The sequence below is a fragment of the Brachycentrus maculatus genome, unplaced genomic scaffold (assembly GCF_059751285.1).
Source record: "Brachycentrus maculatus isolate JH-2025_06_01 unplaced genomic scaffold, ASM5975128v1 h1tg000194l, whole genome shotgun sequence".
In the NCBI taxonomy this organism is placed as follows: Eukaryota; Metazoa; Arthropoda; class Insecta; order Trichoptera; family Brachycentridae; genus Brachycentrus; species Brachycentrus maculatus.
This window is the reverse complement of record NW_028280945.1, coordinates 753,902-780,984: the sequence shown is the minus strand read 5'-3', so window position 1 is coordinate 780,984 and position 27,083 is coordinate 753,902. Positions and strand designations below refer to the sequence as shown.

The 27,083-nt window shown below is 29.7% G+C and overlaps 1 protein-coding gene across 1 annotated transcript in view; it reads left to right on the top strand.

Annotated features, from left to right (window-relative positions):
- Positions 1 to 27,083, top strand: part of LOC148307710 (lachesin-like) — a 275,466-nt gene that overhangs the window by 201,375 nt on the left and 47,008 nt on the right. The window contains exon 5 of the mRNA XM_088262956.1: positions 1,736 to 1,906. Within this exon, the coding sequence (XP_088119082.1) occupies positions 1,736 to 1,906 (171 nt within the window). The remainder of the gene's footprint in view (positions 1 to 1,735; positions 1,907 to 27,083) is intronic.

The following is a 27,083-nucleotide window of genomic DNA, read 5'->3' as shown; positions in this document are numbered from 1 at the left end:
ATCAAAATGTTAGTTATTGAAAACACATTTTATTAATTTTAAAATAAGAAAAATAAGAAAAATAAAATTCAACTTTTAAGTAAATGTTCCTTCTTAATCCCAGCGTTTATAGGAAAAAAAATATTCAAATAAAATCTTGAATTTACGATGTTTTACGAGTAAACAAGTTTTTATATTATAGTATTTTTATGGTATTTTAAGCCTCCAAAGCACTATTAAAAGTATAAATATAATACAAGAAAACACGCCGCAGAAAATGAAGCAGTGGAGGCGAAGTAATTAAAACGGCTTTAAACAATTTTACTCAGGGCTTCAAGACCTCACTTTAATAAAGAGAAAGAGATACACGTTTACCATTTTGCTGCAAGTTTGCACAATAAAGTTTTACGAATTCTAGATATACGGAGAAGAGTCTTCCCAAGTCTGACACTTTGCTCAAATACCCTAGTCTGCTTCGCTCGCATGTCCCGGTTGAGTTTCATTACAAAACCTAAAAGTTATTCAGCATCGTGAAGGCCCTGAAAGGAAACGTCATTCGTGCATGCGTCTCTTTTCAGCGGGAGTATCAATTTCCTCTCTGGAACGACTTGATGTTTCGTGAAATATCAGATTGAGAAGTCTCTTATATTTTGTGATAACATCAAATCGATTTTTTGCGGACCGAGCTTTGCAAATCGTGCCATTCGCCCTGCCAATTTCGATTGCAAACATTACATTTAGAATAAACTGAAAAAATAAAAGTTTTTCGTGACGTAAATGTAACAAACGAGATTATTTTAAACTGTTTTTAGGTGGGATACTAACCTTTAAAAGTGCACAGGACAACCTATTGTTTAATGAAAAAATAAGTTTTTTTGTACTGTCTATCTATAAAACTAATATAACTTGTTGATCATCATATGTATGATCACGTTGGAGGTAGAAATATTCGGCGTATACTTATATGTATGCGAAGATTAATGAATGTGGAAGAGACGAAGATTGTTTGCAAAGACATATTGGTTGAGTGTTCTATTCTATCTGCCTACCCCTGCGGAGAAGTGGCGTGATTGTGATCTACATATCGCTCACTCCTTTCAAGAACGTCATAAATCAAAAATCGCCTATTTTCGGATGTGCATGTTTTCGAAATGCCCAGTAAATATACTTTATCCCAGCAAAAGAGGCATATTTTTAACTAAATATTTACCCGCTTCAGGGCAGAAAGTGTTGTTTTTGGATTTTGAAGAAAAGGTATTGTTTAATTATTTTTTTTAATAAACTAAATATTTTTCAAATGGACAAAAAAACTTCAGGTTTTACCTAAAAAGATCTGTTGCAAAGTTAAAAGTTCAGTAAGTGGCTTGATATTTATTTTTAATACTATAGTTTTAAACTTTAAAAACGTTCTCCTGAAAAATCAAGTATTTTGATTTATGGCGTTCTTGAAAGGAGTGAGCGATATGTTAATATTGTAAACGTTCGTTTATTCAAAATTCGAAATGTTCTAATGTTATTGACGGATTACTTGGATATTTCAACACAACGTTACATTTGAATACAAGCGTATTTTTGTTTGCTTTTTTCTTTCCATTTCCATAAAAATAGTCTTAGCAATGCTTGACCGGATTTAGATAGTTGTTGATAAAACTGCTACTTGTCTAACAACTGTAAATTATATTTTTATCTTTGAAATGTTTTTGACATTGTTTTTGTTCAACAAACTGATTATCTAGATAACACTTCTTTTTTTCAGTACCTCCGGACATTGTGGATGCAGAATCTTCAGGGGATGTTGAGGTGGAGGAAGGCGGAGAGGCACCCCTTAAGTGCAAAGCCCAAGGTAGACCTGCTCCCAGGATACTATGGAGGAGAGAAGATGGAGACCATATCCTTTTAAGAGATGCTAAAGGGGAACCAAATAGGGGTAAGAACGAGTTAATTTTTTAAAACGCGAGTGTTTTTGCCTAGAATTTTAACTCATAAATTACATTAAATTATAGTAACTTTAAACATTAAGTGTAAATCCACTCATAAGTAGGCATAGGCTATGAAACTTAAAAAGTTGAAGCCTAAGTAGGGTCATGATAAGCGGTGTTGCATAAGCCGTAGCTAGATTTCAGAGTCACTTGGACGTTAGGCAAAAAAAAAATTAACTTTCATATCTCTTTTTATACGTAGGCTGTCAAAAAAATACGTAGATAAGGTAGACGTATAAAAAACGAAATGTTCTTTATGTAGAAGTCACATGTCTTGTCCGACATACACACTTACTCTAACGGTGTTTTTACTTTTGGAAATAGTCCTGAAACGCTTTTGAAGGTGATGTTCATCAGCTTCAGCCCTTTTCATTTTTTGGCCAAACACACAATCACTATTCTTCCCAACTCACATACTCTCCTGATCTTGCTCTGTGTGACTTTTTCTTATTCTTTAAACTCAAAAAATCTTTGAAATGAAGAAGATTTGAAACGATTTCCGAGATTAAGGCAAATGCGACGAAAAAGCTGAAGGACATCACAAAATAAGCATTCCAGGACTTAAGCGGAAAGAATTTTAGAATGATGGTTTGACAGGTTTGAAATACGACGTAGAGCTGAGCAATATATAGTTACAGTTGCCGTCAAGTAAAAAAGGGTTAGTTGAGTAGACTGTGTACTTCGCATCCCTCATGAGAGCTTAAATAAAGCTTTTCTTTTTTTACAAAGCATCAGGATCCTATCGCCCAGGGTGTCTTCTACTAAATATCCATCGGCAGTTCTCGATTAAGCAAATGCAAAGGAACTAAAGGACACCATAAAAAACGTAAGAGGCCTGTTTCCAAAAGTGGAAACATCTTAGGTAGATGTGTGTGCGTCTGGAAGGTGAATATTTTGAAGGGGACCTAGACAATCAAACATTTAAATCAAGCATATTTTATTTATGTCGTCAATACGTATTAACTGAACAGGCCTTGTTTATTTTCATAACTGAATCCAATTGTTTATCAAGTTTGCAACCTATTAAGTTTTTGTAAATATTCCATGTATGTATACAGTCAATTCAAAGAAAAATGAAACGATTTTCCACTTTGGCTTTAAATTTTAAATCATTTTCGCAAGCACGTTCGGATTTATTTTTGGAAAGCATCCAATGAATGTCAAATTCAATATTGTTTCTCTCTCTGTGAGTAAACTCGATTGTTTATTTAGGACTCGTTATTTTTTAACGGTATAATTGAATTCTGAATCTCATTAAGCTTTTATTTAAATCATTTTTAAACAACTATCAATTTTACGTATCAAGTATTTTTATGTTTATCACGCGATGAGTCATATATATATATATATATATATATATATATATATATATATATATATATATATATATAAATATATATATATATATATATATATATATATATATGTATATATATATATATATATATATATATATATATATATATATATATATATATATATATATATATATATATATATATATATATATATATATATATATATATATATATATATATATATATATATATATATATATATATATATATATATATATATATATATATATATATAGAGTTTAACAAACATACACTTATGACATGTAAAACATGTTCTTTAATACCTTTTTATACACCAATGGTAGCGCCATCTATCGAATTTACCCTGTCTACAATATTGCTCATTGTAGACAGTGTATTCTTCGACAGCTTCTATCACCTAGCATTTTTAATGTGTTCAATTACATATTGTATGTGGTTGTTCCATATGTATTTTTACATATTTTCGTTATTTCGCAAGCATTGTGAAATAACATATTAGAAATGTGTTTCCTATTTTATTTATTTTCTTTTTAATTGCATTGAGCCACAACAACTCGTGACCGGTTAGAGCTAGTTAATAAAATACCTATTATATTGTCAAATTGGAGAAATTCAACAAATACATATCGCTTACTCCTATCCAGAACGTCATAAATCAAAAATTGACAATTTTCAGTTGTGCATGTTTTTGAAATGCGCAGAAAATGTACTATATACCAGCATAAGAGGCATATTTTTAACTTAATATTTACCCGCTACAGGGCAGAAAATGTTGTTTTTGCATTTTGAAGAAAAGGTATTGTTTAATTATTTTTTTTAAATATACTTGATATTATTCAAATGGAGAAAAAACCTTCAGGTTTTACCTTTAAAGATCTGTTGCACAGTAAAAAGTTCAATATTTGGCTTGATATTTATTTTGAAAACATTGGGTTATATTTTTAATCTTTAAAAACGTTCTCCTGAAAAATCAATTTACTTATGACGTTCTTGAAAGGAGTGAGGAGTACGTCTTTAACGATGATTCTTCAGTAATTTGTCAAGGTTTAAAATATAATAAAATAAAAATTAAATAATACATAATTTTTTATACTTTATTTCACTCTCGAAGCACAAATGCATTTTTTCTGTACCAACGTATTCCAAAAACAAACACTGGAAATAATTTTACGACTATATTTGTACGATGCTAGATATTCGTAGAAATGCTAAGCGTCGCTCCCAAACTGCATTCAACTGTTTCGAACATTATTATGTTTAAATTTTGCATTTAAAATATTGCAGTCGACTGTTGCGAGCATAAATGTTCTAAGTGTAAATTTATTGTAATGCAACGCCATACAAATAGTGTCAGTATTAAAGGGTATTACACTGTACTTGCGAGTTACCAAGTTCTCACCGTGAATACAGTTTGAGTAGGCACACCTTGGTGCTTGCAAAACCTTAGATTACATTTGGAAAATGATAATATATAAACATCTCAAAGCTGTTATTAATAAACTTAGTATTCGCTTTATTAATAACATTTTGAGTGTGCCCAAACACAAATCTAGATCATCTCCATAAAGTGGTTACTTATATGATTTTTGACATCTCAACATAGATAAATAAGAATATGGAAATCTGGCCATTTACATAGCTAACAACCTGTAATAGGTTGGTTAAGGTATCACTTTATACACGTACAATATTCACCAAATCTACCCATCATTGACAACCACACTACAAAAAAATTGGAATTCCTAGATATTTGATCAATCTCGTGACACACTACATATGCATAAGTTCACAACAGCCATCTGTTGCCGTTATGTTGGATTGAGGAAAGCTTTTATAAAGCAGACTCTTTTATTTGTATACAAAATCTGAATTCTGCATTACATTCATACACTTAAGACCCGCCTGTCTCAAATATGTGTATATAATTTGTAACATTATGAATAAATCTAATTGTAAACTTGAAACAATTGAATCCTATTACAATAAATATCTAGTAAAAAGGATTACTTTCATTTTTTACTCGCACGATGAAACTTTTTTTGTTTTTTTGTTTTTTTATTTATTTGTTTTCATAATACATAGATACATTCAATATACATATTCATTTCATATACACATTTATTATACGTATTACGGCTCTTTAGGCATGGCCTGTGTTGAGCCGAATACTAACATGGTAATACAAAATTTATATATATATTTTTTTTAATTTTTAATAATTTTTTTCTAATGATTAGATTATAAACATAACATACAGGAGATACAAAAATAATTTATAGTTTAAGGTTTTTCAATGTGATAATTACACCTGGACTTTAATCAATTCACTTTCTACCTTGTCCCTTCCAATGTTAAGCAACCAACCAACTACTGTTGATAGGTTTGACATTTTAACCTTTAGTGTTGTGAATCGATATATCGACTCTAGCATACTCTGCCATAATCAAGGCCGTCGATATACCGAGGGTGACGCCAGTATATTTATCGGTTGAGATAGGACGTTGTGTTGCAGTGGATGCGTTTCTATAGTACCGATACTTTTACTTTTTTGCTATTGAAAAAATTATGTAATTTTTTTGAAACCTTTTGTTTTTGTCTTAATTATTTCCATTGGTAATGGACCATTTTTCAAAAAAGTGCTCAGCAATTGTAGCATACATATATCATACAGGAGAAAGTGACCAAGTGCATTTTTCACAAAAACGTGATCATTGATTATTTGATATCTTACTAGCTTATATTGCCCTGAAAAAAAACTCATAGGATTTTAAATTTGGAATAATATTATATTGACTTGTTAAAAATGACTTACTGCATTGATGTTTATTTTTTTGCCAAGCAAAAGTGACTTAAATGGCCCTCCTGAACATTTTTTGTTTTTTGGTCACTTTCTCCTGTACGACTACGATATATGAAAAAAAATATATCATTTAAATGCAAACTGTATCTACCTATGTTAACAAATATATGGTTTCTGTGAGATTACAATACCGTAGGATAATTAATGTCTTGATAAGGAAGAACTATCAGAGCCAGTAGAAAATTAAAAGGAAAATTTTGCTTTATCATATAGATTACTAAAATGTTGCAAGATTGTGACAATATTCATACCTATTTATCATTTATTCGTTTTCGTTTTTTTTTTGTGAATAAAGTGTAATATTGAAATTCAATTTATTTCAAAATACATTGCAGAAACGTTGAATATAACATTTTGATACAAACTTTTCCTTTCCCAAAGAGTGGTTTATAGCTTTAAGTTTTCTTAGGACCACTACTCAGAACAGAACTATGCTAACTCAAATTTACAAAGTTTTGAAGCAATCCTTAAGATTCAAATATTCATTTAAAATAAAAAGTAAGAAATCCAAGATATTGTAAACAATTTTTGGCCAACATACAATATACAATTTATATGTAGGTATATATACATATTTGTACATATTATTTAAAATTTAAAACTCGTCTTTAAGATTAGGAATTTATATTTTTGCCAACTATTTTGAATGTTTTATTTTATGTTTTACAAGTTAAATAAATTATAATCTTAAAGTATAAGATAAAAATGATAAACGTTTTTAAAATTATAAGCTAAAATAATATAAATTTTCTCATGGATGTGATTATGATCCAGGATTCGGACTTCAAATACAATTGAGTTTCTGCTTAGTAAAAAAGTTTTTTTTATCTCACAAGAGATGTCTCTAGTGAAGTATTAGTAATACAAGCACTATATATATATATATATATATATATATATATATATATATATATATATATATATATATATATATATATATATATATATATATATATATATATATATATATATATATATATATATATATATATATATATTTATATATATACATATATATATATATATATATATATATATATATATATATATATATATATATATATATATATATATATATATATATATATTTATTTATATATATCAACAATATCTTAATCCATAACTAAATAAAGAAAATGAGCAAGAAAGAGATTGTCTAGACTCTAAATAATCGCTTTCTTGCTTATTTTCTTTCATTAAAACCCTTCATTACATGACATGCATTTCAGTTTTTAAAAAATATATTTTATCTGAGGAAAAAAAAAAGAAAAACATTAACAAGGAAAAATCGAGAAAGTACTTAAGTATCAAATTTGCAGCAACACGCAATGGTTATCCTTATAAGATATTGATATAGTTTTAACTTTTGGCCATGTAACAAAATTGATACACGATGCAACCAAGGGTTAAGTTTACGCTTAAGATGAGATACTGGTCTAGAGTTATTATATCAAATCAGTTTTAATTTATTATTAGATTAAAACCAATATTTTTAGCTTTTCCACTTTTTTATTTGACCAGCGACCGGGTTTCGTCGTTACCGACATCATCAGATGTCGGTAACGACGAAACCCGGTCGCTGGTCAAATAAAAAAGTGGAAAAGCTAAAAATATTGGTTTTAATCTAATAATAAATTAAAAATGCAATTCCATCACGAAGTGTCAGTGGATAATATAAATCTATCAAATCAGTTTATTTAAATATATTTGATTTTTATATTACTTTGAGAAATAAAAAGACTTTGTTTTGATTCACTCACATTTATAATAATATATCAATATGATCCACAAAGTTAATGCTTTCAGTATTCAAAACATATTTGATTTAATTAATTTGCATTTGCATTGATCTAGAAATCGAATCAAAGACGTAATGCACAATATTCATAACGCGAATTTACAATACAAAGACGTAACAAAACTGTGTCTCTGTATATAGTATAGAGCCTCCGAAACGACGTAGACAAGTCCCGAATTTTGATCAACTTAGTACGTACTTGTACATTGGTTAATACAGCTACTAACTTTAGTATAATGCATTTCAGTAATTTGGCTTTCATGCAGAACTCACAAACAGTCTCCCTTGTTTCTGTATGGATCGTGTTAGCCGCCGGCTTGGCTTAAACTGGTTTCAGCTAGCAAACGTTTGCAACTCATATCGAGTTGTTCGAACTGGCGTGCGGAACATTTCACTCTGCGGGCCAAATGCTGGGCGAATTTCAATATTACACCACAGACGATTATTGAACAACTTACACTACATAACATAAAACGTATTTAATTTTATTACGTTGTATAAAAAGTAAAAATATAAGGTAAATCAAATGACATTTTACTGTTATTTTTTGACATCTCATCAAGATGTAGAAGAAGATAGAAGTCTGGGCATTTACGGGGCTGACGACCGTCATAGGCTGGTTTAAGTGATCACTTTACACACGTGTAACATTCACCAATTCTACCCATTATTGACAACCACACTACTCAAATTCTCGGAAGCTCTATATATATGAACCAATTCACTTAAACCAGCCTATGACAGTCGACAGCCCCGTAAATGCCCAGACGTCCATATTCTTCTTCATCTTGATGAGATGTCAAAAAAGAATATGAAAATAACCCCTGTAATTGGAGATAATCCAGATTTTGTGAACAAGTATTTGGACACACTTTTTTATAAACACAAAATGTTATACATTTTACTGTTACCAAAGTAACATTTTAAAAATAATCAATCACTGTTTTCTTTATCGGCAAAGGATTTTTTTTTTTCAACTCTAATTTTGCAAGCAATACAACATATTTCATTGTTAAAACTGCGTTTTAATAATTTCTTTACTAAAATCAATGCATCACAAAATTAAACTTAAAACTGACATTGGATACACCTGCATAACCCTGCTAGGAGGCATCGTATGTATATTACACTGGTATTTTTTTTTTCAATTTGAAACCAAAAAATTAAATTTGTCTCCAAAATAAGAGAAGTGTTTTCTTTTGCTTCAAATACTGAATTAACATCTAAAATTCTAGACAAGCTTTGTTAACTACATCACTCGAGTTGATATACAATTACAGGAATCTAGTTAAATAACATTTTAAAATACGGACATGATGTTACATATATCGATACTTCGTCTATTTATTATCACCTTTTGTAATCTTTGCTTACGTAAAATTTTATAACGCGATAAATACATATTATCGTCAGATAATATGTTTTAATAAATAAGATTTCAGTTAAAAACGCGTAAATTATGCAAAATATTGCAAAAAGTAGAAGAATTTTTCGTGCAATGCTAATAGCTACATGTTAAAATCAACGCCATTTTAGAAATTCGCTTATTTATCTAGATTGACTGTTTTTTTTTTTGTTTTATATCTTTTATTATATTTCACCCTCTTCTTCGTATGTACAATGCTGTAAGAAAAAAAGGACTGTTCACAATTCCCTTCAGCCCTGTCCACCAAAACCCACTTAGCTCCGAGAGCCTCCGCCCATTTTCAAACCGTTTTTCCACCCCAGAGTAATGGATCCTTTCTCGCAGGACAAAAGTATTGTTTTCTAAGTCACGTACAGCGGTGTTTTTGCTCGAGGTTTTGTACCTCTCGCCACACTGTAGTACACACACGTGTCTGTGTACATAATATTAGCTTTATTTGCCCAGCAATGCCATTTTAACAATCTTTTTGCTAAGACCTATTTTCTCGGCACGTATACAAAAAACATATTTATCAAAATGCTAGTCTAGATTAATATTGAACAATGTGAATGGAGAAAATGTTTGCTAGGTTTGATTGAATGTAATGAAATTTCGAAAATATGTGTCAATACAAACGAATTGTCGCTTTTGCTTTGTAACTCAAAGGATTACAATTATTTTTATGAAAAATCATGAAAATAAGGAAAATCGTATTCAATCAACTTAACGTTTTTTTTTCAAGTTCTAAAAAAGCTTGTCGTTATTTTAATACATTTATAATTTAAATCACACATTAAGATTAATTTTTTCAATTGACATATCAACTTAGATGAAGAAGAATATCTGGGTATTAACAGCGCTTACGACCTGTTTTGGCCTGGTTTAATTGATCACTTTATACACGTGTTATTTTTACCATTCTACCCATGATCACATTTTTTTTTCAATTCTAATATTAAATTTAATCACTTTTTTATATGAACAATACTATAAGTGAATGAAAAATTCCTTTAGCATCGGTTCATATCTTTTAAGTTCTATTAAGTTCTCTGCACCATCTATGGTTGAGTTGAGTAAGTGTTATTTATCAGAGACTCTCGTGAAATTCGTGATTTGTAATTTGTGAACAAAGATTTACACCCACTCAACATATTGCGATTGAGAAGTTTTCATTCGAGGAAATGTGTATTGTATTTAATATATTCATATTAATAAAATTCACTGCGACAACCTTACATACTCGTACGTATTTAAAAAAAGCTCAAATGACAAAAATAAACGCAAATAAAATAAATAAAAATCAATTTAATTTTTCAAAGTTAGGTGCTCATTTTGAATATAAATAAATTATGAAATACTTAATTAAATTACAGTCACAGTAAACTGCATGCAGGCATAATTATCAAAGAGGTTTCAGTAAATTAATAACACAATTAGAACCTCGCAAATCTCCTTGAGACTTAAACAAGTCCTTGTTACATTCACGTTACACGTGCAGCGTGGCAGTACTCAAAGGTTTTACAGCTTCGTGGCAGAGGCAGTGCCGACGCCGCGCCGGCTGTCCATGACGTCGCGACGGGCGTCGCTGCAAATTACCGATGCGTCGGTGTGCGGTGCCGCCTTGTGCGATAGGATGTGCGGTGCTACATGCACACGTTACTATGAAACGTGTGCTCGGTATTAAATTATTAACTCCTGCATTGTGAAAAGGATTGTGCCGTCAGTAATGTTGAAGCGTGTATTCATTCGCGTAAATAAATTAAGAAATTTCAGCGCATGTGTTACTAGAGGAACGTTGCACTCATATATATGTGTATATATATATATATATATATATATATATATATATATATATATATATATATATATATATATATATATATATATATATATATATATATATATATATATATATATATATATATATATATATATATATATATATATATATATATATATATATATATTTATATATATATATATGTATATATATATATATATATATATATATATTATATATATATATATATATATATATATATATATATATATATATATATATATATATATATATATATATATATATATATATATATATATATATATTTATAATATATATACATACATCCATCTTAAAAAAAATTAATAATTATTTTTTTCAAAATTTCAAATCAAATAATTCAGTAATTGCATTGAAATTAAGACACAACGTTGCATTTGAAATCGCTTGAGTTTTACATAAATTCTATTAATTCTTATCTGTTACAGGCAAAAATATGTTCTTTTGAAATCAGTTAAACGTTACAACAATACACGTAATGCTAATCTTTGCTTGTGGCAGACATCGTGCTTCTTAACAGGAGCTGGCACTTTCAAAACATTTTCACGTTTTCGAATGCATCCTTTTTATCGTGAATTTTAAATATTTTGATTTCTCCACAAGCATTATGAAATTACACATTTGCGAAATGTGTGCTTTCTTTTTATTTCTTTCTATTTAATCATACTGAGTCATTGAAATCTGTCCCACCCCATTTTCAGATCTGATTTTTCTAGGGAAGGATTTTTGTTTTTTTTATGTAAACAAAATAAAATTGTATCCCGATTTTACCGTGAATAATCAGACTGAGTCAGAGTTTTTACTAGATATTTATCTGTAATAACAATAAAAATATTGGCAATTTTACTACGAATGAAAAGCAGGGACCCCAAGCTGCGCGGAATATTTTTACTTTTTTATCCACCGTATGTCTCTCTCATACACTTCTATCGTGATGCGAGGTGAGCGAAACGGACGTGGCGTTGGCGCGAGATACTTCCCTTTGTTGGCCTCTGAAACCTCTCGCCACATTCCCGGGTCCGGTTTAGAAGCTCTAGACTTGCATTCGTTTGTTAACCTATAAATCTATTACTGGAAAATTCATGATGTTGTTTGTATGTATCATACCGAGATCAAAAATATTCAAAATGACATAAAAAAAACAAAAATCCTTCCCTAGAAAATTGAACTTGCGAACTGTTATACTAATATCCTCAAATATTAATTTATCAACTAACAAACTAAGTAAACGCAGAAAATTGAATGTTGCATCACTCTGTCTTTGCAAACATTCCTTACCCCCTCTACATTCATGCATTCCTCATACATATCCGTCGATTATTTTGACCACATTTGAATGCTTAACCAAAATAAGGTCTCCTTAGTCTTCTTCTGCTGTAATTTCCAACTACATTCCACTCATAAATTTGTTAAAACGTTTTGTCACTCACTTATTCGTTCCACATATCACTCACTCCTTTCAACAACGTCATGTATCAAAAATCAACAATTTTCAGTTGTGCATGTTTTCGAAATGTCCAGAAAATGTACTATATCCCACCAAAAGTAGCATATTTTTAACATAATATTTACCCGCTACGGAGCAGAAAGTGTTGTTTTTCCATTTTGAAGAAAAGGTAGTGTTAAATATTTTTTTTTTGTGTTAAAAATATTTTTTTAAATGGAGAAAAAACATTCAGGTTTTACTTTAAAAGATCTGTTGAACAGTAAAAAAATCAATAAGTGACTTGATATTTATTTTTGATACATTTTATTATTATTACGATTATTCATACGTGGATGAAAATTCGTTAATAATTATGCAACTAAAAAATAGTAAAAGTAACAATATTTCGAAGTAATAAATATTATGAACATCTCCATAAAAAGAATGTTTTTAGTGAGAATAAAAAAGCAAATTTAAATTACTTTCAACTCATTATTTCAATTTTATTAAAGAGAATTAATCGTTTTTTATTATTATTTATTATTTACACACATATTTCAATTTCATACTATTTCTGTGAGCCTAAGCGGCTTATTATTAGAAATAGGTATCAAATCGTGGTAGAGTGGGTTCGAACCGAGAAATTCTGACTTAAGAGTCCTCGACACTAACCACGGGACCACAACCCGACACAAATTTTATTTTCAAGTTAAAATGTTGAGTCGTCAATTTAACAGTAAGATTGAACTGATTTTGTTTAAAAATAGGCTCTGAAGATTGTTTTTTAAAATTTGTTAACAAAACTGTTTTAAGTATATATTTTTTCACAATATCATCCAAAAAATATAAAAAATTTAATCCGATCGTAAAAATCTACGTTCACATTTGATTTTGAAGATTTCATATTCAAATTTAATGCCTTTGAATAAACGTTGCTTAATAGTTCTTTTATCCTATTTTAATCAACTTTCCGCTGGGATTCTCTCCATAATTAAAAGGGGGAGACGTCTCTTTTCCAATGTCTAATATTAAACGTCATTATTTGATGTCGACACAAAGCCAAAAGCACATCCATCTTGGCTCTTCAGACAAGATAATCGCACCACGACACACAAATCCGTCATCTGTCTATACCGCCATCGATTATCTAAATCAAGACAGATACATAAACCCATAGCTGTAACGTATATCACGGGAACAGTCTTATAATACTCTTCCCTCAAATGGGACCAAGAAAACGCTTTGTAGAAGTATATGGAATTTCGTAACGTTAAATAATACTTCTGCTAAATGTTATTTAAATGTTTAGTGAAAGTTATTGAAATGTTCAGAACAAAACATTGAAGAGTTATGAAGACGTCGAACGCAGCAAAATCTCATTTATTCAATTTATGTTAACAAGTTATCAGAAAATATAAATTGTTATTTTAAAAAAAGCATTTTGTTTACATTTGCACTAACACTTTCCATAAATTTGATTTAAAAAATACGAATTTATACGAAATCAAGCACAAGTTTTTCATAAATGCTTTTCTATGTTGTATAGCTTATTCTTTAAACCATGCTGTTTGATTCTTAGGAGATATAAAAATGTAATAAATGTGATTTTTCTTATTTGATGTTTGTTTAATACCCGAAGCGCAGTACTGATCACATTCCTTTCCTATAATTAGAGTTCAACATAATACCGTATAAAGAAAGGAAAAAGAGGAATTTCATTAAAACAATTCATTTGGGCTACTAGTTTAATTACTACCACATTTTGGGGTTTTGAATTTTAACTGCGATTTTGTATTTCTAGGATTCCGTATAAAAAATCATTCTTGTCATTCATGTATTTGTAGAAAATATATTTTTTTATTTTTCCAGTAAATTCAGTAAAAATAAAGTAAAAGGATTAATCGTATCGGAATGAGAAAACTTTACTTGAACATTATTTTAAAATAATTATAACATTTTGAGTGTTATAACATTTTGAGTGCGTCCAAATTTTTGTTGACAAATCTAGGTTTCACCATTTCGGAGTTATTTTTTATTGAAATCTCAATTTTTTTCATTTTTAAAAACACATTTATACTTAAAATCCTTATTTTATTATGTGCATTTGTCTTCCGATGAATTTTTCTGTTTAAAATTTTAACAAATAAAATCATCACAAAAATTATAATTGCTTTAAAATAAAATATAAGTGACGCTAGAGAAAGTAAGTAAATATTATGTAGCTTTTCGCTCCAGGACTCAAACCTGAGACATTCGGGCTTCCTTCTCCATGTCGCAACTAAACTAAAATAAATAAACTAAATAAAAAATAATCTTAAATAATAAAATAAAAAATCATATTTTTGGCGTTTTTCATGTATCTGATTTTAATCCAAGATTCGGACATCACATAAAAATGAAAGAGTTTCTTCTCAATAAAAAGCTTCTTTTCATCTCACCAAAATATGCTTCTAGTGAAATCCTAATGATTCCAGAACAATGCTTCGAAATTGGATCGTTTATATAAAACCTTTAAGAATTTGGTTTCGTTAGTTTGTCAATTATGGGTGGAATTGGTAAATGTTACACATGTGTAATGTGATCAATTAAACTAGCCTCGTAAACTAGTCTTAAGCCCCGTTAAAACCCACACTTCCATATTCTTCTTCATCTATCTTGAGATGTTTAAAAATAATCTGATAAACATTATTTGTTCCTAACCGAGAAATCAACCGATTGCCTTCTAATACAGTTTATAAATAAATGTTTTAACCCTCGTTATGTCATGTATCCTCCCCATAAGGTCACGTTGTCCTTTTCCAGCATCCCTGGGAGCTGTGAGTAGCGCACCTCGACTTACGTACACTTCCCAAGTAATCTCATTAAGTGTCTACCCCGTGTTCAGTATTCAGAGAGTGCGAGGGAGGATTCCATGTGTGGGGATACAAGGTGATAAGCATTACCTGTATTAGTCTTTCCCAACTTTCTTAGACAACACCTCGACCAGAAGTTTACTACTGATGCCAACGAATTACGCCGCCGGAATATCGATCAACTGCGAAACTTGTACTTGGTATCATTTAATATTTTTGTATCTTAAAAAATATTTCCAATGTAACAAGAGCAAATTCTGATCATGTGGACTTGGAAAAAATAACAATAAAACTTACAAAGCGATAATCGATTAATTTTAAGAAAAAAAAATCTCTACTTTGTTAATTAAAAGCATTGTTAACTTTGTTAATAAATGGTAATATAACACTCTCCTTATCATACATCCTTCACTTTGTGTAATACCACTTAACTACATTTAATCTGATTATGGAATGGCTATTCCGAAAGCGGTGGTCATGAAGCAGTGTTTTTAAATAATATTACACAAACGGAGCGATGATGATAAGGAATGTATAAACCTTTCTCCTTTCTCTATTAATTTTTACATATAAGACACAGAACACAGAAATTTTTACTGTTGTCGAATTATATTTGATGAACTTGTAACATTCTTAACATACCCCTACATCATTCATTTTGCCATATATATAATTGCTCCGCTTCTATGCGTGTGTGTTTAACCATTGGTATATGTAGTGTGAAAAACATTCTCCTTTTTCCTGTCCCGTATCAGAAAATTATTTTTACCTGTCGATGAAATCATCTGCAGTTCTCAAAACTAGTTGTGTTGAAAAAGTGGTACTTACAAAGTAAATACCACATAAATAAAAAAAAACGTATTTGAATATTGGTCATTTCAGTTTTCAATAAATATGTAAAAACTGATTATTTATAGGGATGATGAGTTTTACAGAAACATATAAAAAAATGAAAGGTGACATCATTCTTACAATGATTAAGGAAACACTTATTTTCATTCCTTTTGAGTTTTACTAAAGCTAAAAATAAAATAAAATAAAATAGTCACTAAGAAAATAGACAGAAAAGCCTGGAGACAGTTTGTGGACTCCATTTGCTCCACCTAGGGAGCGGATATGGTTATTATTATTATTATTATTAAACTCAAGTGGTATAAAAACAAGCGTTTCCTAAATCATTGTAATATATCTTACCACAAATGCCGAAACAATAAATAAAATGACCTCATCCTTAAAATTTCCAGAGCAACTTATAAAGATTATTTAATTAATGGTTTTATAATACAGTTTGTCTGATAACACCACAGCATGATACTATTTATCTCTTCACTACCCTCAATCTCCACCTATTTCTAACCTAATACAGGCTACAGTAGCCTCCCTAATCACCCTTTGACACGTTGACGAGGCTTAAGAATGAAAAATGCGTTTTATGCCAAAACCTATCTCGTAACCAGACGCCCAATAACTCTGTCAGGATTTACCTTCTCTCTCTTTTTACGTTAACTAAAATTCTGAACATTTTCCCGAAAAATTTTAGAGCCCGCTGAAAAGAAGAAATACACATAATAAACACAAATTTAATTTCAAATTTATTTAGATTTTTGAATTTCGATATCATACATACACGTTTTATACCTCGATCAATTAAATGTCTTTAATTTTACAACAAATTTAAAAATGAATTAACAGCGTTTTTGGTTTAAAAGTAAAACCTTACCGTTTTTTTTTAAGTACAAATAACACGGTAAATTTTGTTTGACGTGTATGTCATTTTGGTGAATAACTTTGTGTGCACCCTTTACTAATAATCAGTTTTGATTTGTTCCATATTTCAATCAATGATTTATATTATAATATAATGTGATAATCAACTATCTGATTTAAACGTTTTTGACACCTCAAAATAGAAGAATATGGAAGTCTCGATATTTACAGAGCTTACGACCTGTCATAGGTTGGTTAAGATTCTACCCATGATTGACAACCACACTTCTAATTCTTTGGAACTCATAGATATATTGATCAATGTCGTGATACTGTACATACACACATGAATTCACAACAGCCATCTATGTTGAATAATCAAAGAAAGCTTTAATCAAACACAGATTCTTTATATTTGTATGCAAGGTCTAAATATTGGATAAATTATATTCACATATTTGAGACTCGCCTGATTTTTTTTTTCTATGTACTTATCATTACACCAGTTATTTTATTTACAACATTTAGAGTGTGTCGTGTCCAAATTCTTGTTCACGTTTTATTTCCACTTAGGAGTTATTTATTACCGTTCAAAATTTATAATCAACTCCTTAGTAGAAATAATCCAGATTTGTGAACAAGTATTTGGACACATTCAAAATTTAATTCAATAACTTATAACATTAGGTATAAACAATAGATCAAATGAGATTTAAAGTTTTCGATATAAAAAAACTTCATTCTGTATCGTTTTCTTCCGTCGAAAAAATGTGCATTCACCCTTAAATGGAGTAAAACTCGAGGGAAGTAGAAAACCACCCTGGCAGCCGACCAATTATCGAGATAAGTTCAACAATCCCGAGGCTTTGGTGAGACAAAAGGGATGAAACGCGAGTCGGGGAGGCTGAAGTAACGAGGCTGTAGAGGAAAAATCTGGGGGAAATTGCATCTTCCGCAATCGGGAAATTGCAATGTCCAGGTGTCACCAAATTTCATGAAATAAATTGAGAACTTCGTTTGGCGCTCTTTTGTAGAGTGATAGTCAATTTCTAATTTTTAAATGAAGTGTACTTACTAATTTTAACTACTTTTATTTTATTATCTTTTGCTTATTAATATTACTTGTGCTTCATTACATACGTAATAGTCGATGTCATTGTACAAGTATTGTTGCTCATTCAAAAAATTGAGCCTTTCTTTTTAACTGATAAATATTTAACCATATTTTGAGATGTATTTTGAATTGTTTTTTTATAATAGTTTCTACTGATAAAAAACATATTGTAAATTTGTTTTTTCACATAATTTTCAATTATTTGCAATCAATCAAGCATAGCAAAAAAACATTTAAAGTTTCTTATTGATCAATATTTTTACAAGTTTGTCATAAAAAAATATTTGTTTGTATTCATTTTTTAAAAAATCATTTGTTTTTGATATATATGTTTTTATGTTACACTCTCCTTATAATGTATCGTTTACTTTGTGTAATACTACTTAAAAACACTACTTCACGACTACCGGTTTCTATAGAACCATCCTATCATCAAGTCAACTTTACACGAACGTAAAATTGCTAAGAGACCGTATTAAGACAACAAATTTATATTATTATTACTGTTTCAAAGAAGGAAATGACAAGGAGTCAAGTCTGGACATTAACGGCGCTCACGACTGTCATAGGCTGGTTGACGACAGTCGTAAACCCCGTAAATGCCCAGACTTCCATATTCTGCTCCATCTTTGCTGAGATGTCAAAAATAATATGAAACTTAACTATTATAATTGGAGATAATCCAGATTTGTAAACAAGTATGTGGCCACACTCAAAATGTTGTAAATAAGGAGAATGTTATATCACCATACCACAAAATGAACAATGCTTTTAATTCAAAAAATATATTTTTATATTTTTTGGCGTTTCTCATGTATGTAATTTTAGTCGAAGATTTGGATCTCACTTACTAATATAAGAGTTTCTGCTTAATAAAAAGCTTATTTTTATCTCACAAATACATGTCTCTAGTGAGGTTCTAGTGATTCAAGAACAATGTTTCGAAAATGGTTCATATATATAGAGCTTCCAAGAATTTGAGTATTGTGGTTGTCAATAATGGGTAGAATTGGTGAATGTTACACGTGTGTAAAGTGATCACTTAAACCAGCCTATGACGGTCGTCAACCCCGTAAATGCCCAGACTTCCATATTCTTCTTCATTTTTGATGAGACGTAAAAAATAATTGATATTTATTTTGTTATTTCTATGGTTATTGATACCATAACATTTTAAGGTGTGGGTAAACTAAAATACTTTTACAATACAAGTCTAGCTTTCCTGCAATAAGTACACGTGCTTTATGAAATTGCTATCCTTATTCACCAAAACCGCACTAGTATGTTGTGCTTTTGTAACATTCCTGATCCCCAATCCCTGGGACTTGCAAACTTCGTCTCGGGATATTTGAAATCCTCCTCCAGCCAACTTATCGCATTTCTGCACTCACTTTGATTACAACCTTCATTTTGCGAACAATACCCTTCACTTTGTTACGTGTGAGCTCTCATCTTGACATTAAATAAGCCACTCCCAATGAACAAGTGGAAAAAAAAGTATATTGATTTAATTTCATTTTTATCAATTGTAATGAAGAATGATTTCAAATTCTGGGTATTTATAGGGCTTAAGCCTCGCCATGAATATCTATGTGATTACTTCAAACACGTGTAACATTTACAACATTTTCAGTGTGTCCAAATACTTGTTTACAAATCTGGATTATCTCCAATTATAGGAGTTATTTTTCATATTATTTTTTGACATGTCAAGTTTATTTATGACATGAGTTTATTTATGACTGATAGTTTCGGAAGCTATGCTTCCATCTTCAGGTCTAAATGTAAACTAAAACATTATTAATAATAAACTTTTTAACACATAAGGAGAGGGGTAAACAAGTGTTATCTGTAATAATTTTAACATGTCTTACCACACAGTAAATTCCGAAACAATAAATAAAATTTATGTAAAGAAAGAGAAAAAACAGCACTATTTTTCTATTAATTTATCAAAATATCTAACTTGGTAAAAAGACGAAGAATGTTGTAGTCAAAAATTAACTTGAATGAAAATTAATTGTTAAACGTATAATACTACTGTTAGACTTTCAAATACAAATAAATATAAGAAACTATTTCCTTTCTTCGTCCTGTTTATTGCAAAGCCTCTTGGTCCTTTGATCTTCTCTTGCGTATTCATTGCACTTCCTTGGAAAAAGTAATGCGATAGTATTCTATTGCTTTCTGTAACGCAGTACAACAACCTTTTTGTTATTTCTACACCATCTGCCGCTATCTGATCTCAAATAATCTTACAGTAAAATGTATCCACCATTTACTGCATATGAGAGACATTCGGTTGAAGTTGCTGCTCAAATATGGTATTCTAAAGATGATTTTTTTCTTTTTCCACTGAAGCGGAAATTTCCACATTCCCATTTCCATTGCGATTATGGGGTCTATTTTGATAAACTAAATGGAGATAATTAAATAAACGACGTAAAGTTAATAAACTCAAAATTAAGTCAACTGTGTTCTCAGATCATGAAAAAATCCCCATAAAAAAAACTGTATTAGAATTCATTGCAAAAAAATTGTATTGGAATTTATTGCAATGTGTCAAAAGACAGTCACAAAATTGGCCAAAGTAAATAAATTTTAACTTCTTTTAAATACATTTACATATACCAAATTTATTAATAAATCAAACGTGGAGGAATAGAAACGAAATCATTATTAAATTGTTATCTGATTTGATCTAAGTCAAAACAGATAACAATCAAAATTATGATATTTAAATAAAATCAGCATATTTTATAATTTTTAATTTGATATTCTCCTTAAATTTGGTATTGTTCACTTTGTGCAATACCACTTTAAAACTTTTTAAGTGATATTTCACAAAGTGAACGATGATTAAAAGGGAGATTGTTTTTTTACCATACCACAAAGTTAACAATGCATTTAATGTACAAAATAAATTATTAATTTGACTTACATATCACTCAGTTAATGTACCTACTAATTTATCTCAAGTTGAAGCTTCGTCTTTGAAGCGAGATTTGAATTCTACAAACGTATTGCAACAGTAATATTGAAATATGTAGTAGATTCACAACATTCGGCCGTGAATTAATGAATTCACGTGTTACAATCTGTTTATAATAATAAACAGATTCGAACAATGTCGACTCCGAAATTTTAAATACAAATTTTTTTGATTCTACAGAAAAAAAATGTTATTTTGTAATAATAAACGAGCTACGTGTTCTTTTGACAGTGCAGTGTATTGAGACCCAACGTAAAAAGACAACACGATAAGACGTACGATATAAATCAAGATTATTGTTGGAACTCCTTTGAGGTTTCTTACTAACGAAGTAATTCGGTGCCAACGACATGCAACTTGCAGAATTTCGTAATCTTTCCTTCATGTTTTCCCGTTTAAACATCTTTCCATTTATATTTTCTAATAAATTCAAGCAATCTACCCCGTCTCTTAATTTACTACTTTAAGCGTCCTTTGGAAAGTTAATTGCTTTTAAATGTATTTTTTGCGATGGAGAAATTTGTAAGTTTATTACAAGCATTTGATTCATTTCAAATTACTATTGAAATTTATTCATTTCTCTTTCAACTTTTTCAATTCTTTTCGTTTTACAAAGTTATATTAATATTTTAATTATTATGTCGGTTTCTTTGTAAACTTGGGTATTAAGAATATATCAAAGAAGTCGAATTTCACTAATAAATTGTTGTTAATTTTCCATTGGTACTCAAAAAAATTATATGGCTCACAGTTAAGAACTAGTTTAAAATTTAGTAATTAAGTATACTTCATTGTAACAGTTTCTATATTAATATAACGTTTTTTCAACCTACTAAATTAAACGCTGGAAATAACATACTTCATAAAAGATGTTAGGTACCTCAACTTGCTTTTGATTACCGAAATTCTAGATATTATTCGCTATCCTTTATAATTTAAATATTTTGTGTCAAAATTAAATTCTAATACTTTTACAAAATCCCAGATATTATATCTCCACGATATTTTTAAACGTTTTATTTCTGTGTACTTGTAAAATATGTAAAGCGAAAAATTCATATCGCTCCTTCACATTTTTAAAATACTTTTTCTTATAATTCCAGAACGTCTAAATATTTTATTGATAAATAAATATACCTTAACGATCATTATCTATCCATCCAATTCTCAGAAGAGCATATAAAAAATTAAGACTTCCACTTTTAGCTCTAAAAAACAAAATATATGGCAAAAACAACAAATAAAGAATAAAGGGGAGATATCTCTCATTTGTCCATGGAACATTTAATTTTTTAGTGGTTTTTACACTGTTCAACATTCAGACTGTGGAATAATTACTGTACTAAGTGAAAAACGCATTTTCCCTGACAACCTTAAAGAAAGGTCTGAAAAACTTTTTTTTACTTTACTCTTTCATAAGTACCTTAACTTTTCTTCAAATCATCGTGTCATTGCATCCTTTCTCTATTCTTCCTGAAGAGCTTTCCTGATCCCATTCATTTTATACTCTAAATACAATATTGATATTATTTTAAAGTTGTGTTGAGATGGTTTAGATATGTAGAACGAATGAGTGAGGAAGAAAGAATGAGGCGAATGTAATTGGCAAAAGAGCAGAGGAAGACCGAGAAATACTTCATACTTAAGCACGATCAAGTATGCCAAATACTTGAAAGTTGTCAGGTTAGGAGTCAACAACCGGCGGGTATGTATGAGGAGATGCATGAACGTGGAAGAGGAGAATAATGTTTGCAAGGACAGAGTGGTGTGGCGTTCTATTCTCCCTGCCTACCCCTGAGGCGAAGCGGCGTGATGGTTAGTTAGTTAGTTATATTATTTAATCATTCACACAGAAAATCTTTATAATGTGTGTCTTTTATATCTACCATAAATTACAAACAACCGTGTAAGATATTAGTTAAATAAAAATATGTCGACATTTACTTTCGAAATTTTCATATTTGCTTCAAACAATAAGCAAAATGGTAGGAATGGTATTATAGAATTTTTTTATGAATTTTATCAATAAAATTTGTATTTCGCATTGAAGCTAATGGTGGAAAAATTAAATAAAAATCTTTAAAGCTCGTCGCTACAGAAGACTATATACAATAGTTTTTTCTTTCTGTTTTGTGATTATTTTATATTTCTGCATAGATTACGTTCATCTTGCACGCCCCATTACCCCAAACCGTAAAAATGTAAAATATTATATTTGTGGAAATGGTTTCTCGACCCTTCTACATTCAAAGATTCGTACACACATACAGGATGTATGAAAGCGTTAATAATGCCGAATAACATGTCAAAATAAAATAGTTGTAAGAAAAAAATCTGATCTCCCAGTATGTAAAATAATCGAGTTAGGATCTTGCATACATCTAAATAAAAGGACCTCTACTCAATAAAAGCTTTGCGAACCAACTATAGATGGCTCCAGTGAACTCACACATAAAGCCTCTTTTCATTTATGATATATGTAGGAGTTTCAAAATTTTGAATATTGTGGTTGTCAATCATGCGTATGGTGAATCACTTAACTATCCCATACAAGTGCGGATAGATCAGATCTATCCAGTCTTCCATATTCTTATTCATCTATGTTTATATGTCAATTGTTTAAAAAAATAGTTATAAATAATTGATAATCAATGTTGCTGTAAAAAGAAAGATAAAAAAAAATTCTTGGTAATACTTGTATTAATATGAATACGCTCTTTGTATTTGCGAAGCAAAGAAAGTATAAACAAAAATGTTATGATATGAAAATAGAAGCAATTTACTTGCAAAGCCCGATATTCCTCCCATGATCTCTGTGTTTTGTATTAAATATTCACAAAACATTTTCTCGTGTTTTAGCTTTGAAGCACGCTGTATATATGCAATACAGAGTTGTTTTAAAAGTAAGTGCCTTGCTTTTTTATACAACGCTTTTCACACTGGCAACAATAGACCGCGATAGATAACGTTCCCGGTATGGTTTTCTTCATATCGACCTTTATACAATATAAAAAATAACCTCTCTCAAATATGTTTCGTAGCTGCATCAATATACCATTAAATGCTCATTTATAATGATGCTCTGAATATATATTTATTCATACAAAAATATTTTATTAAAGAGAGAAAGAATATAACATTTTTTGTAAAGAAAGTATATTTAAAAAATATGATCAGAATGAGGATGACTGAAAAAGATCAGATCAATCCGGTTCTGTTAAAAATCATATAACCGGAGGACATGTATGACTAAATATGTGAAAGTGTTTCTTTTAAATTACCTAACGTCCAAGTGAATCTGAAATCTAGCTACGGTTTGTGCAACATCGCTTATCATAGCCCTACTAAGGCTTTAATTTTATAAGCTTTTTGGCCTATACCTACTCGTGAGTGGATTTACTATTTGTGTTTATAAGTTACTATAATTTAATGTGAAAATTATATTCATAAACACTCACTATCTCTCCCAAAGCGTAATTTTAAACAATTGGATGAATCTAGGCCATGAAATTACATAGGAATATGATTTTTATTCTTTGATTTGACTTGTGAGTTACCATAGTATATGAGTTTTGTATTAATGTGCACGAAGCTATATATAAACATTTAAAACTACTGCCGGTACGTGAAATATTGTGGATGAGTATCATCGTTGCACAACAAACTAGACAAAAATATCGAAATCCTTTAGTACACAACCATGATTACACACAACGAAGGTTTAATAGTCCCAAGAATTAACAATAAATATGGGAGTCGAACACTGCAATATATATAACATTTTTAATTTGTTGCCGACGGATGTAAGAGGTCAAAATAAAATATGGAACAAAGGTAAAATAAAGGAATGGGTAAATAATCATGAGTTAATTTTATGAAAATTGTAAAATGTTTATATTCTTAATTTTTTTCTCTTTATTGTATCTACAATATATTGGGTTAAAATCGTTAAAAATAATAAAAAAATGTATTATAAAAGAACTCCACCGACAAGACACACAAAGTGGTTTGGTAGGTCTCTGCAAAAAAAAAGTTCTTAATATGTATAAATTGTGATTTAAATAAATGTATACAAATAAAAAATAAATAAAAAAGCTAGCAGTGTAAGACAGACGAGTATTGCGTTCCATCCTCTCTGCCTACCCCTAAGAGAAGTGGCCAGATGGTTTGAGGTTAGTTAATTAGTTAAAATTTAATAATATTGGATCCATTTGAAGCAAGGGTTTGTTGTGCGAAATTGTTCACGTCGGTGCGTTGACGTAGCTAATTTCTATGCTATTTCAAGCTACCGGTAGTCGATCAGAATTAAATGACCAGTCATGTCATCTCGCCTCACATGCCTATTGTGCCCTCCACACTTCATCTGCTGATTAGATCAAATGGGTTCACATTTGCGGCATGTGTGCCCTTACACGGGTAACCTACATGCTTGATAAAGGCCTTTCAGGCAATGTTCATTTTGGTAACAACTTATCATCCCTTTGCCGACATGCGTCACCAATGTTTTATTCCAAATTTAGTTTCGAAGGGCAACCAGAGCGAATTAAATTAGATTTACATATTTGTTACGCGACGCTGATAAGTCTTGAAGTGTCATTTATATTGTCAATTATTTTTCTCGATGTAAAAGTTATCGTAAAAAACAGAGTATGTAAATGATAATATGCAGAATAAACAAATAAAAATAAAATTGTTCACGTTTTCTAAATCTTAAATCTTTAGAGGTGGATATTTACTCGTACAGTAAAAATACAATACAACGGACGAATTGGGGAGAGTTTTGTACAAGGCATATAGATATAAATAAACAATACAAAACACAAACAAAATTATATTTATTATGTTCGGACACTCAACTCGTCGTAAAGTGACGTTGCTGTTTGATATCGATGCGCTTGCTTTCGGTAATCCTGCTTAGAAAATGGAATCATTTTTTTAAACTTTTGATGTTTGCGGTTTTTTCTGTAATCAACTCTTAAAAATTACAAAAATGCATTTAAAAAGTATGCGTATATATAAACGTGTGACGTGATTGTTAACATGATTGTTAAAATTGTTAACATGCGGCGACACTTGAATTTGACAGGTTTAATATTAACACGACGTTTTCATTTATTTTACATTTCACCTGATTTTTGTCCATTTAATAGTGGTTCATTATATCGAGGTTTTACTGTACTGAACTTTAAATTGAATAATGTCAATAAAAATGCATTTCTTAGTTAAAATTTTAATTGGTAAAGCAAACTTTTTCTTAAAAGCTGTTGTGAAAATGTTCAATACATTCCGCATCAATTTCAAACACCGAATACGGTGTTTGAAATTGTCTACGCTTCGTGTTTGCTTACAAGAAGTGATGAAAATAAAAACAAACTATCTATTATTCATTTAGATGAGACTTTTTAACGTTTAATTAATACACCAGCAGATTTGAGTTTTAATGAAAACAAGAGAAAAGCCAACACCATTTCAGCTCATAAAAGTTAGATTTTTTTAAACAGAACCATAAAAGTTTTAATTAACATATTCAATTAAATGTTTCATTTCTTTTAATTAAACCGTGAAAAGGTAAAGTATTTTAATTTTCAGTGAGTGAAAACAAACAAAATTAAATTTTTTATTTAAATAATGAAATTATTTAAATAAAAAATAAAATGTTTGTTTTATTTTTTATTTTATTTTTTCATTAATCACAAGGTTGAAAAAATGTGAATCTACGAATGAAATTTTTAAAAAAAGCTGTAATAATTATAATGTAAACTCTCTAAAAATATTTAACACATTCTATGGT